The sequence below is a fragment of the Diadema setosum genome, chromosome 4 (genome assembly GCF_964275005.1).
Source record: "Diadema setosum chromosome 4, eeDiaSeto1, whole genome shotgun sequence".
Taxonomy (NCBI): Eukaryota; Metazoa; Echinodermata; class Echinoidea; order Diadematoida; family Diadematidae; genus Diadema; species Diadema setosum.
The window spans coordinates 18,747,252-18,762,725 of record NC_092688.1 but is presented as its reverse complement, the minus strand read 5'-3'; the positions used below and the strand labels follow the sequence as shown (position 1 = coordinate 18,762,725).

The window sequence follows — 15,474 nt, the reverse complement described above, 5'->3', positions numbered from 1 at the left end:
CCTATATACACTCATCTCCTTTCACGTGTGGCTCATTTCAATAGGATGTGGGTTTAGCTACATGGCTTGTAGCTTGCGTTGGTAGCGGTCACATTTCCTTGAACTGGATTAGTAGAATCACCCATTCCGATCACTTACGGATTAATCCCTTAATCCACATGGAGATGAGTAAAGAGGGATGACTGTTTACTGAATGTATTATATACTAGTATAATAAAAGAAAAACTCTTAAGAATTTACCTGCCCTCTTGTCTATGAAGCTATTTTGAAAAAGGTGTATTTTGACGCGAGTGTTATGCATACGATATGTCAAAGTACTTTCACACGATTGATGGTATGTAGTACAGTCACGCCCAATATCGCACATTTTGTCCTATTAAACTCGATGTATACAGTGGACTCCCGTTATAACGAAGTCCTCGAGACCAGCAGTTTTCTTTCGTTATATCGAAACTTCGTTATAATCGAACAAATAAACAATGAAAATACATAGAGTAGATAACGTTGCGACCCGAATTTTTACTTCGTTTTAACCGGAATTTTGATATAACCGTGCTCGTTATAAAGGGAGTGCACTGTATACTCGTTTTGTTTTGCAATGGAACATGGATACGCCTTGCCATTAGTCTTTTGGCTACGATCCTGCGTTTCACACTAGAAATTTTGACGTACAATTTAAAACGAAAGCCATATCTGATACTTTTTTGTTGTTGTTGCTTACATAAAATAATTATACATTGAGATGTTTTGATCGGATTGACTGAAACCAAAATGTTGCCTCCTTCGATGCAAAGTATTCGAATGTTGCATCTTGTAAAATAACATGGCCCTGATATAAAGGGGGTATTTAGGAAACTATTTTTTTTTTTTTTTTTTTTATTCAAGTTCCATATTCCACATTCCATATTCAGGCTTCATATTCCATTTGATTTCAGAGTAAAATATGTATAACACAACATTCAATTTTAGACATAATTTCACAAATGTATAAGGACATGTAATAAAATGATGTGTAAATATGAGGAACCTACTAAAAAGCAATGCTTGTAGGATGTAGGTTCCAAAGAAACAATATAAGCGTTTAGTACAACATGCTAAATTACGAAAGATGACGAAACACAAGCGAAAATCGGTATGTCGAGATGATAATAAACTCTACACAATGTACAAAATAGTTTATGATGGTCAAGGTAAAACTCAGGGATTCAATGCTCCATAAAATTGCACTATTGGTCAAAGAAATATAGTCAAATGAAGTCAAATGAAGACACCCGAGCGAGGCATCATTGAGAATAAGAACAGATATATCAAAATGGTCACAGCAAGTAACTATACATAAGATTGTAAAAAATTGGCTTTTAGATTTTGCTTAAAGGAACTTAGAGAACTTGATTGCAGCCGAACAGAATCTAACTCATTCCAGAAAGAAGGACCGGTAGAAGTAATTGTCTTAAGGGCTAGAACTGTACGAACGGGAGAAAAGTGATATGATCCACTTTGTCTTGTAGGGTAATTATGAATTTCACTGTTTTTAACAAACATTGAGGAAAATAAACTAGGAAGATCGCCAATGCTCAACTTATACATAAAAATTCCAACGTGATACAAATACAAATCAGAAACTTTTAGTAATTTACTGGAAACAAACAATTCATCTGTATGATCCAAAAAATGTGCACGATTTATAATCCGCAAGGCCTTTTTCTGAATAAAAAATAACGAATCTATTTTAGTCTTAGAGCAATTACCCCAGGCCAATATTCCGTAATTTAAGTAAGGTAATAATAGAGTTGAATAGAGGGAATGCAATATTGGCTTGGGGAAGAGGTACTTCAATTTGTGAACAACTCCAACGTTTTTACACAACAACTTACATAAATAATCAACATGAACCTTCCAAGAAAGATTACTATCAATATAAATACCTAAAAATTTTGTTGAATCTATTTGATTTAACTGCAAACCATTCACTAGTACTGAACCTGGAAGAAACTTTATTGTATTACTAAAAACCATATAATTAGTCTTGTTTATATTGAGCGATAATTTATTCGCCTGTATCCATTCAAATACCAGTTGCAGTTCGTTATTCACAGAATCAAGCAACACATAAGGATCTGAGTGAGAATAAAAAAGACTTGTGTCATCCGCAAACAGAAGAAAAGACAGCAGAGAGGATGAGTTGCGGAAGTCATTAATATAAAGAATAAATAAAAGAGGACCTAAGAGGGAGCCCTGTGGAACGCCACAGCAAATCGAACCTATTTCTGAGTCGTGGTTATTCACAGTAACAAACTGAGTTCTTTCGGTAAGATAACTTCTGAACCACTCCAAGGCCTTTCCACGAATGCCGTAATGATTTAATTTGTACAAAAGTATTTCGTGGTCTATGGTGTCAAAGGCCTTGGAGTAGTCCAGAAACAAGCCGACTGTATGCGACTTTGAGTCTATAGCTTTCGCAACTTTCTCTACAAATAATAATATAGCATGAGTGGTTGCATGTTTTTTCCGGAATCCGAATTGATTATCAGCTAAAATATCACATTCATTTAAGAATTTAAGTAAACGATTATAAACCACCTTCTCAAGTATTTTAGAAAAAGAAGACAGTAATGATATTGGTCGATAATTTCCCAACTCATCCTCTCTACCCTTCTTATAGATTGGTAAAACTTTGGCAATTTTCATTTGAGCGGGCACAATGCCGGTAAGTAAAGACAAATTCAAAATGTGGACTAATGGTGAAAGAATTTCATTTATAATACATTTTATGAGATGATTAGAAAATCCATCGTGACCTGCACTCTTCTTGGGGGAAAGAGAATTGATAATGTCTAAGACCTCTGCTTCAAATACAGGGAGAAAAAATAAAGACTGAGGATTGGAATTTAGTAGGTATGAGTGGAAAGGTCTGTGTGCAGACGAAATGTTGCGTGCCAAATTTGGACCAATGTTAACAAAAAAAGAATTAAATGCTTCCGCAATTTCTCCATCATCTGTTATATTATTGCCTTCATAGACAATTTAAGTCAGTGTCGAGTCATACGCAGTCAGATGAATTCATTATCTTGCCTACCATCGCGCCTCCTATTTACTCCGAGATGAACTACATTGTCTCTTATAAGAGGTTAGGTATTACAGATCTGAGACCGAGCGTTCCACAGTTTTTATGATGCACTGCTTTCTTTTCACTTTCCTGCGTTACTTGCGCGGCGTCACTGACAAACCAGGGAGGTGGTGCCTGAGAAGTGTCCGCACGAATTGGGAGTGCACCAAGAAGTTCACCGAGAGGTAGATCTTTGCAAATAATTGTATATAGCTGTGCAAACAATTGACCAATCAGAAAGCGTCATCTGAAATCATGTAGGTTTATTGCCGCTGATGGCGCTGTACTTCTATGCCCTTCTCCTAAATCGGAAAATCTGTGCTTGCCTAAAAAAGGAAAATAGAAAAGTTCGCTGACAGTTCGGGCCCGTCAAAGAAAGCCAGCACACGACTGCAAACAGTCATTCTCCCTCACTCATTCTGGTGAGTGTGCGTTGCGTTCCCTAATCGCTGCCCTCGGAGTCTTTTAATCGAGGATTACGGTGATCGGGAAAGAGGAAGTCATCGACATATCATCGAAAATGACATCAGTTTATCAAGCAAAGCATCCAATGTTTCAATGTTTCTTACTAGCTAATACATATTACGTTTTATGATTAAAGCGAACTCGAGAAAAATTTCGTAATTTGAAAGATTTTTTTCGGAGTCCCGCGACAACTTCTTGGAGTAAGGACGACCGGGTGTACAGTTTCAACTTCGGTTTGCGTCCAGTGGAATCGATGCAAATCAATCTCGACCTTAACGTTGCGGCCATCGACGAGATTTCAGTCGTGTTTGGATTTCATAATAATTTTATTTTCATGCTCAGTTTTTTTTTTCCGCGTCATAAACCAAGCCTGCCAGGGATTTAGTACCTAACGGAATATTCTCATCTCGCGTTGTTCTGTCACGGGAATTGAGTGTGGTTGTTTGTGTTGGACCCTTGTAACAAATTCCATCTTGAACTCTCTCGCAATGTATCATATTAAGATGACTGTGTCATCTTCTCTCGCGTTGCTCTCTATTCTCATCTCCGTTGCTCCAGCTCTGGTCCGGGCCAACGGCTGCGCGGCGGGGGGACCCGACGGTCAGCCGCTCTGCTGCGACGGGAAAGAAATCTCTTGCGTCACGCAGGGCTACCGCGTGGGATCGAGGTACTATCAACCTTGCTACTGCGACTCTGCCTGTACATACACTAGGGACTGCTGCTCAGACTACCAACAGACGTGCCAGGGTAAGTTGAGGGCGTGTTTACATCCACCCCAACCTTTCGATATTCGTATTCATCCAGATAGTGGCTGTCATACATGTCATCGATATTTGTAATTTATTGATAATGATTATGTTTCCTCAAAAGAATATATTCATCTCCCCCTCTCTCTCTCCACTTCAAATTATTTGAAATAAAAATGATATAATGTATGTATGTATGTATGCGTGTTACTCTGTACGTGTGCGTTTTGGGTGTGTGTGTATGTGGCATAATGTCTTTACACAAGAAAAAAAAAATCCAGATAAATGAAAATCATGGAAAGATGAAACCATTAAGATTTTTTTCTAATTTCTTTATATATAAAGACCATCTTGGCACATAAGATTTATGTGCCATTATTTCTGATGTAATATTCATAAAGGAGACGTATGAAAACGAATAAATTGAAATTGAAATTGAAGATGGGTAACCATGGGATTCAGTCACAAATCATGATTTTGGTTTAAGGCCACAAATGAGCTTCGCAGCGAGAACACTGTAGGGAGGTCAGAAGAGGCAATCTCAAAGCAGTAAGAAAAAGAAGACCACAACTTTACTGTTTATATATCTCTTTCTGTATCTTTCTCTTTCTATCTCCTTTCGAGAATATACATGGTTAAAAACATATAACAGATATCTCTCCTAAATCAATTTGATTAAGAAGACGAAGGAAGCTTTTGTCAAGTCGTTCCGAATTGACAGATTGGTGCGTCATTCCAGACCCATGCGTGATTGGCAAACACGACGAAGGATGCTCTCTTCAATTTAATGTATCAAAGTATAGTGCTCAGTCTTACCTTATTCCCATGTGCCACTCACCGACAGAGGAGAAACGACCTTTTTTAACGCGCCAAAATGTTTGCCTCTGCCCGCATAAACCCCACACTGGAGGTCAGTTGTGGAAGCATCCAGCCAGACTTTATGAATCGGCGGGACTCTTAAGACATTCACCCTCCCTTCTCCCTCTCTCTCTCTCTCTTGCATGTGTAGCCTCGCGTTTGAAAACACGGCGTTAAAAAAAAGGGAAATATCAAGACTATTTGAAGTTATTTGCACACGCCAAGTTGGAGAGAACTTATTTCAAGAGCAACTTCTAGTATTCTCCCTTGCTCGTGCTTACAAGAAGGAGATGAGTGAGCATGTATGCCCACCTCAGAGTACTGTATCGTGAAGAATGGTTCCTCCCATCTAAGGTTACTTCCATGTCAAGCTGTTGATTGACGCGGTTGGTTGGTTGGAATGATTGAATTGAATTGAATTGAATTGAATTGAATTGAATTGAATTGAATTGAATTGAATTGAATTGAACTGAATTGAATTAAATTGAATTAAATTGAATTGAATTGAATTGAATTGAATTGAATTGAATTGATCACGGAGATATACTCGGCGAGCTCACCCAGTACCTCCTTGGCTTGATGTTTTGGCGATTCTTGTAATAAAATAAATGCAATCATGCAAGTCTGTGTCTGGATATTAAGACTATCAAATCAGCAACTGCGAAGACGCAGGTGATGCAACGCCGCGACGCCGCGCCGCTTCTTGGGTGTGTTACCGCCTCACCTGTTTCCATCCCCACCCGCCCCCACCCCATCATCGCATGGCAGATAAACGCCCACTCATATACGGCGACATAAACAAGAAATAAAAACGATATCGTCCTCTCCCCTCGTACAATGACACGTGGGAGAATTCCAGCGCGTAGGCCGAGTTTTATTTGCTTCTCGGGTGTAAACAATGATGACTGGTCTCACGAAGACGATGTTATGGAAGCGGCCAATACGATTATATACCCGGCGTGGGTTCTTCCTCCACAGGGGCGGATCCAGGGAGGACCGCAACCGGCGCACTCCCCCCCCCCCTTTATTTTTTGTTGAAACAAAAGAAATAAAAAGAAAAAAATGGGGGGAGGGGTGCGTGCGCCCCCCCCCCCTTTAATTTTGTAAACACGCCCCCTCTTTACGGAATTCCTGGATCCGCCCCTGCTCCACTTGTTTATCTCGGCCTCACCATCGGAGCTCAGGTTGTAAAATCGGTCATATCATCATTGCGAAGACCAATAAGAAAACATGATATATACAAATACCTCGGCACACACCCACATTACACCAGCCTTCTTGCATACTCTCACCAACCTACACATATAGACAAACATGACTTGTATAACCCCATTTTCCTAGTGTATAATAATACACATACGCATATTTACGCAGAGCAACTTATATGATTCGTACTGGGCACGTGTGTTTCCGCGTTGTCAGGTTGCATACAGATACTAAAAACGGTAGATTTCTCCCTTAAAATCATCTGATGAAATTGGACTTGGCGGTGAGGTATATAGTTATACGGTCAATGACGCCATTGAAAGAGTGCATTCAAATCCTCAACACAACCTGCGTTTCGCTCCATTAATCATTGGACATGTTGGACAGGTCCTAACAAGGCAACGCTTTCGTTGGAAATTAAATGTACTTCGATTCAAAAATAACTTTTTAGAGAAATACGATGCAAGTGATTGACTCGCTTTACTGTCATCAGTACATGCATTTATAGAACGACACTCCATGTTTCTTTAATCATGATTTTTTTTGTCACCTGCAATGTAATCATGACTCTTCTTCCAAAGAATGCTGGTTCCAGAACATGCGCACGGTTGATTATGCGCAGTTCCACACAACAGATAAAATATAACACTGGAAAAACACTCAAAATATACAAATATAGTATCGCTATGCGTCTTTCCAATCATACCACAATGCTTTTACCACTTGACTGCCGTTGAAATGGTTACCTGTTCAAGACCTCCACGCGACACCGATGTCCTTAAGAATCGTTATCTTCTTTTGCTTTGCCATCCTGGGCGTACATGTGTGTGTACATACAGCATGACATATACGCACTCATGAGAGTGAGCGCCTAGCACTCATGAGCGACCAAGCCAGACTACAGATTGTATGTATATCGTTCTGCCGCTGATACAGTGGTCGACTTTGGAACAAGAACATTGTGATCGTCTGAAAAGATAAGAACTCTATGACATCATACATGTCGCACATCATTTTGGGACATGCCTGTAATGTAATGTAATGTAATGTAATGTAATGTAATGTAATGTAATGTAATGTAATGTAATGTAATGTAATGTAATGTACTGTGATGTCTGTCATTGCGTCTACATTCCTTCTATTTTCTTCCTTGCATGTAAAGTGCAACTAGTGGAACCCACAATCTACAAGCTTCTCCCTTTTTATAGTGACCCCCCCCCCCCATCTCCATCCCCATGATAATTATTTGTTACTCAGATGTTTCATTTCTTTAATTCTCATCAGAACTATAATGTACCTTGAACTCGATTTTGGATTACTTATGCTTACATCTTTTTTCTCCCTTTATTTATACTGTGCGTATGTGCTGCTATGTTGGAGATGGAGAAAAAATGAATACACTTGAACTTGAACTTGAACTTCTTTTGAGTACAGGCTGTAACTCCAGTGCAGAATTCACTTGCAGTGATCCCCTGGTGATGAGGAAACGATAAGTCGGGTTTGCTCACAGATATAAACACTACATTAATCATTTTAGGAAGCTATGATTCTGATCTCTTGCTTTGACGATGAAGCAGAGTTATGAGATTGCTCTTGAAAGTCTGGAGTCGTGGGGAAAAAAGACTGAAACCTCTGTAGGACGTTAATAAAAAATCTGGAGACAATGTTTATTATTATAACCTTGGAAATGATGAGGATTTCCAATCTCATGAAATGAAAGGATTTAAAGCCTGATAAATCGCTGATTAACATAATGTGGAAGTCAAGTTTACTGCCAATTGACTTTAATACAACCCTGCACAAATCAATATGTAAAAATGAGAGAATATCATCAGATATAAAAAGTCAATTTCTTCCCAATGAGATATCTATTTAGTCTAATACTAGTATATCATATCGAACTAATGCCCTTATCTCCTGCTTTTTCTATTTTGTCTATCTAATTCTCGTCCTTCTCTCTATCCCTTTATACACACATACACGCACACACACACACACACACATAATACACATATGTTTATATACATATACGTATATATACATGTATATATATATATATATATATATATATATATATATATATATATAATGTAATAAAAACCTAAAATGGCATTAAAACGATTTATCCTGGCGAGGAAAGCGCATGTTTGTGTTTGTTTGTTTGTTGTTGGTTTTTTTTTTCTAAAAGGATAAAGCTTTTTAACGCCATTTTAGGTTTTTATCATATAAGATATATATATATATATATATATATATATATATATATATATATGTACATATCCTTTTATATATATATATATATATATATATATATATATATATATAAGGGGTTATGGGGAGAGGGAATTGAAGGTATGCATCATAGAACACTGTTTAATGTTGCTTGGGTTCCTCTTTTCTTTCATGGCGCCGTGTTTACTACACAATCCCACATCGTAACTCCGCATCAATATCGACGTATCTCCAGGGCATATGAGTTTCATATGGGATGTATAGAGACGCATTATTGCACCCTTCGACGTCATTCGCTCTATACACGCTTGATGACGTACGATGACGTCACGCCAACCATCTCATCTACAAATGTTGTGATAACGATCTCCAAGCAGCGACCATTCTTTCGAGTGTCTGCGCTATAGTTTGTGTTGACACAAAGTTTAACCGGATATATATAGTCACAGTGCCTATTCTACACCGCATGCATTGATTTCACGAGCATGCAATAAAACGGAGCACCCTGTTATAATGACTGTTTTCTCAACGACAAATCGTGTCGACGGAATGAGGAAAATGGAAGCCCAAGATCTGTCCATTGATCATCGGTCAATAAGGCTATCCTCTATAGCCCCCCCCCCCTTCAAAAAAAAAATATATGTATATATTCGTTATTCTTGAGGTTCGTCAATCTGAAAAGGAATTAGGTTCGATGTTTCAAGGTTTGCTCTTCCGAAGCGTACAAACTCACTATATACCACCATATAACTACATGTTCGTTAATCCGAAAATGAAATACGGTTCGTCAATCCGAACATTAAATTTTGTGGCGTTTAATTCCGTAGACTCGTTAATCCGAAAATGACAAGAAGGTGACTACTAACGAACCTGCGAAATTACGAACCGTATTTCGTTTTCGGATTGCGAACCTTCGATAACGAACCTATTTTCAATTTCGGATTAACGAACCTTCGGAATAACGAATTGTAACCCCCCAAAAAAACAAGTTTCGCTTGATGAGGTTATCTTCGAAAGACAAGCGCCAAGCAACCGAGCCCCCCCCCCCCCCCCGGGGGGGGTTGGGGGGTTGGGAGGGGGAATATCCCCTCCAACGGGGGCAAATGCCCCCCTCTGCCCCCCCCCCCCCCCCCCCCCGCTTCCGGCGTCCTTGTCGAAAGAAGAATGCCATATTACATATACATGTATCTTATGATTTCATATGCACTACACTATGATACATACACAACATAATACAAAAGTCCTCGACCCACACTTCCAATATAGTAGGCCTACATTCCTTTGCTTGAAAAGAAGAGAGTGTACGTTTATTATTAGAAAGAATGGAATTTTGAGTCGGTATAAGTCGATAAGTTGGAGTTTAAAAGCCATAGAAATTTTTTAAGAGACAGTAGAGCGAGAATAATCTGGTCTTAAGTTGGCTGTCAGACGACAGAGAAAACTGCCAGTGTTCCCCTTACTCGGCCTCTGTTTATTTTGAATTCTTTCTTATTGTTTACTCTATTCTCTAATTTTGTTTACTCAATTCGTGATCTGCATAAATGAGACAAAGAAAATGTGAGGCTCCGGGGCTAAAAACAGTGTTTACACGCTTTGCTTAAAGTACTTAACAATTCAACTGAGTCAGTGACGCCGTAGGAAGGTTTGATGTTAAGAAAGTAATGAAGGTCTTCCATGGGAAAAAAAAGAGCAGCCAAACAACAGTTCTTGCATGGCTAAAATTAGCATAGTCAGACACTTTTGCGAGAGTGTGAATTGCACGGTACACCAATCACGTTATGTTTGGTGACATTTTTTACAGCATAAAAAGTTCCTTGATACGCCATGGTGCGTGGTGACAAAAAGTACCATCACAGACAATGCAGACGTGCGAACGTCCCTCACCACCCAACGACTCCTTTATATGTCAATCATTTCTTTAAAAAAAGTAACAACCACACAAATAAAAACAAAAACAAACACACCTCCTGTACATGAAATTTCGTCCCCAAGATCACCTTGTGATAACCAGAGAGAGGCTGCCAATACACCATATAGTTCGTAGTTCCACTTTTGCGCATGAGCAGAAAAGGTCATTTGTACCGACAGGCATTTTGGTTTGTTAATTCACTGAGATAAGCATCTGTGATGTGATGATTATTATTCATGTGGCCTTATATTGACATAGATGGTGCTTGCCAGCACATCCACCTGACAGCAAGCCTGGTATTTGGCAATATCAAAAGAAAATGTTGTTATAATGCATTCAATACAAAATAATGAAATGGATGCCTCCTGAAATGTCAGTTGGCCATTCTGGTCACCTGGGGGGTGTTTCATCAATTTAGTCAGCGCTGACAAGTTGTCAGTCTCTGACAATAACCATAGTAACAGTCAGTGACCAGAGCATCTCAGCCAATCAAAACCAAGGATTTTGCTGAAATTGTCAGAGACTGACAACTTGTCAGCGCTGACTAAATTGATGAAACACCCCCTGGTCTAAACGCAAGTTAATTCTTTGTCTGAATATGAATTCCATAAATAATGTTACGTCGGGCAAGCTTGTGGATTATGTCGCTTTGAAAACAAGTGAAGTGCCTAACCAACTGAGAAAAAAGAAAGGCCATTTGTACCAATGTGAACATGAGCTGATTACGAGCTGGCTTACTCACATCTCTATCTTTTTGTCTAATTCTCAGTGGATGGAGAGGGTTGCCAGAATGATTTCTAAAATCTAGCTCCTTCATAGGAAGCAAAACTGACAACAATATTGCCAATTTCTTGCAATACTCAGAAAATTAGTTGAATAAATAATTTTGCTGTCATTACAGTCATGATAGTTTCAGTATCAGGTTGATGTTATGTGTTGCATTTTTTCGTGAAAATAAAAACGAGCACAAACATACCTCCTTATATGGAAATAGTTGCTCCCATGTCAAGATTCCGACGTTTATTCTTGTTCATTCAAAATGTAACGGCAGCTATCTGTTTGTTCGAAATGTACATGATTCGAGCTCAGCGCTTGCTCTGTAAAACCAACATAATAGAAAAGAACAAAGATGAAAACAACAGACGATGTTCCCGGTAAACTTTTCCAAGCCATTGGAGACGTTTTAAGTGCTAATGGTGATTCACATAAATTGAAATGGACAAAAATAGTGTGCATGAGGACGCTCTGGGACATGGCGTTTCAACCTTTGATTTACAAATAGCGTAGGCGTGACGGAATTATTGATATTCTATCAGTACTCTGTGATAATAGCGAGGGGTTAGTCTAGTGTAGGTATGAATCACCCGGTACTTCAAACACTGCGATAAAGCGGACAAGCAAACACTCTTTAATACTTCACATCAAAATACCTGACACTCGACTTCTAGTGGCAAGATACGGACGGCAGAACTGAGTAGAATTTGGATCAAAACAAAATCATAAATAAAGCATACGCTCGATTTACACTGAAAATTGCTGCCACAAAAATCAGTGTGCCATTTCGTGAACCGATCGCCTACTTCAATATATTTTTTTTTTGTCGGATGTATGGTGCATTTTAAGTACTCTCAAAATCATGAAAGTCGCGCACAGACACCAAGGATCACGTGACCTGTAGGTTCTTGGAGAAAACACCTGTTGCATAAATCCAAGCCGGAAATGAAGAAGACCTATATCATGTTATTGTATAGACTGAAGGGAATCATTTCTTATAGGAAAGCCAGATTTCAGGTTAGTGGAAGCGAGTGGTTCTCACACGAGTTGAACTCGTCGTGTAGTAGCATATGCCCCATTCAAAAAAAAAAATACAACGTGACCCTCTGCGATGATAACTTTAAAAATAGGGAATCAATCCAAATACAATTTCAGGTTTTGAAACTATAACTTATTACCCACCTCTCACAGAAAGCCCCATCCGATTTACTTCAGTGATCAAAGAGAAATGAGGATCTTGGTAGAGCATGTCAGGAATCCCTTCCCTCCAAGTTCTGTTCATTGTGTTCACACATTAATGCATGCAGTTCTAAGAGCGCCCAAGCGGAAATTGGAAGAAACTAACCCATGACATGTTTTACAATGATCCAAATTGTTCTGTGACCACTTAACCAAATTGAATGTGGCTGCAAAATATAGGTAAGATGTCATATCTTTAAAATTCTGAAATAGCATTCAGACAGTTTAATCACATTGGAAGTTATCAATAATGAAATCTGATTGTATTTTTTTTTTGGGGGGGGAGACATACAACAGTTTATTGTACAACGGTCCTCAAGTATGCAGAAGCGAGAATCGTATGGTCTGCCTGGCGTCTGTGAGAGCAGTGGCAAAATGGCGACAAGGTGTGGGGAGAAAATGGTTCTGTTTGAAGCCGTTTGGGCAAGGTACTAGGACTTGATTAGTTTCTTTCGCTACTGATGCAATATCTTAACTTCAAACAAGCAAAACATGGTAGTAGTAGACTTTGTGACCACAGGACTCGCGAAAGCAGAGGGAACAATATAGGTCAAATATAGTGCCAGAGAGAGACAATTCTGAGGTGTGAGTTTTCTTCAATTTGTCTCCCTCTGTACAATTTACTACCAATTTTATTCGTAGAGGGAGACAAATTGAAGGAAAACTCACACCTCAACCTTCACCCCTCTGCATGATAATCTCTTGCTTTCAAAGACAATTCTATCGCTCTATTCTCTATAGGTTTTACAGAGTATTCATGAATTAGTTTTTTCCCCTTAGCTGCAGGTAGTCGACAGACACAACACTCTTTCAACCCACTACTCTGCGGTTTTTTGTTCGGTCCAGAATAAAAACCACTATGTTGGGTGTCATCGTGAACGTACGTTTGTCTCCCCTGTGGTGTTGTGGTCTTTCATTACATTTGATTCGAGCCTACAAGGAAAGGACAAAACAGTATTACCATCAGCTACGGACAGTTTCATGGCAGACAAACTTTTTTTTTTTTCATTTTGGCAACTAAATTGTTGTAATACCTGGAATTGGCGCGAGATTGTGTGACAGTACATGACCCAGATTGTGCACCGAAGCTCACCGAGCCTAGAGCTATACATGTTGCGGAGTCTGGAATTCATGGTCAAAGAGAGAAACTATCTGAGTTTGACACATTTACAACCGAGCGCAAACTGTAACGGAGCAGAATCGAACGCGCGCAAACAAAAGGGTCCCGAAAGGTTGGCATTGTGATAATGTTTGTCGGATATTTGAGCACGGTTCGGCAGGGATGAATCGCACTGACTCACGTGTGGCACGCAACGAAAATAAAACTTCCCGGGCAGAGCAAACTAATTTCCACGGAGATCAAACATGACGTCTTAACTTACAACTCACGGTCGCCCCAAGGTCAAGTGCAAAAGAAGCCATGACAAAAGGAAAGATTTCGTGTGTGAATCTGCTCCAATATTTGTTTTCTTTGTCATCTGCTATCGTCAATTTTCCCCCTGTATTGCTTTCTTAAGACGTGCGCTGTAAGACGAACACCCCTTTTTTATTTCATTTTTCCCGCGCTTATTTACTCGTCGGTTTGACGCCTCCTGTGAATGGCTACACGGAGAAAGCGGGAAATTTCGTCCAACAATTGAGCAGTTTCATTCTTAGCCTTCAGAAGCGACCTGTAACTGCAGTCGAGCGCAAATAACCATTGCAATAGCACAGAAGTGGCCTAACACTATTAATAAGTCTTCGCATGGACGGAAAGTTTTGTCGTGCTGCGTGAGTGTGGTAAAGAAAAAAAATAATCTGCTACTTGTTCAATGTTCAGTCACCCAAGTAAGACACTTCTGACCTATATATCCATTTATTTTCTTTACAGTGCAGAAACGTTGCTGGTACACGCCCTCTTGTCTCGTTTCAAAGTAGAATTAATGGGAAATCTGAAATGTCCCAATTTAAGTTAACAGCATCTTATACCAATATCCAAGCTATAGTGATCGAGACTCCACTTAACACAGAAAGGCGTTACTGGTATGTTTCTAGTTTGAATGTGTATCAAAAAAAGATCGTGATCAATAATACCGTAGTGGCTCCATGCTTAAAGCTCTCGATTGTATAATTTTGTATGTCATTTGCTGATACTTTCGACGAAAGATTTCTGAAAGTTTTTGATCTGTTACATGCGTCCGTTGCATTCCACCTTCAAGCACTACCCCGATATATCAAGACAAGGATCATTCTTGCAGGGAGGTGGAAACCTCCCTGATTCTTGTAAACGACGAGGTCATATCATTTGATTTTTGTAGATCTAGTCGGTCATCAAATTGAATTTTGTGACACATTGACGCAGCTATATATATATGATTTACTCATTTAACTATTCATGCATTCACTCATTTTTGTAGATTCGTTCATTCTTTTTATCTGTACTATATTTTATTAGATTCACTCAACTTGTTGCACTCAATGGGTTCACAGTGATTTGAATTCGGTTTAGCTGTTTTAACAGAGAAGGATTAACAATGTTCTTCGTAATTACGTAATTAGATTGAAGGATATCATCATGAAAAATCAACAATGTTCTCATCAAAATATGAATAAGAGAACTTAAAGGAAATAGGTTTATGTATATACATTGTATCTGGAGGTATACAGGTGGGGGGAGACCGTCATCAACGAGCAGATTGCTTGACTTGGGTAACAGTCACTGGGCGATATGATTTCTTTTATAACTTCGGTCTCCAGGCAGAATATGAGGCCCATGAGATGAACTCATGGGCAATGTGAAAATACTCATTACATCATTTTTACTTAACACTTAACTTTTACTTAACACTTAACGTTATTTAACTTAACTTTTACTTAACTCTTAACTTAACTTAACTTAACTTAACTTAAATTACTTAACAGGATTAGCCAGGGAAAGTGGACTAGATCTCGAAATGCAC

At 39.0% G+C, this 15,474-nt stretch overlaps 1 protein-coding gene across 1 annotated transcript in view; it reads left to right on the top strand.

Moving 5' to 3' along the window:
• The first annotated feature begins 3,621 nt into the window (after nt 1–3,621).
• Nucleotides 3,622–15,474, top strand: part of LOC140226967 (somatomedin-B and thrombospondin type-1 domain-containing protein-like) — a 99,565-nt gene continuing 87,712 nt past the window's right edge. The window contains exon 1 of the mRNA XM_072307404.1: nt 3,622–4,318. Within this exon, the coding sequence (XP_072163505.1) occupies nt 4,060–4,318 (259 nt within the window). The 5' untranslated portion in view covers nt 3,622–4,059. The remainder of the gene's footprint in view (nt 4,319–15,474) is intronic.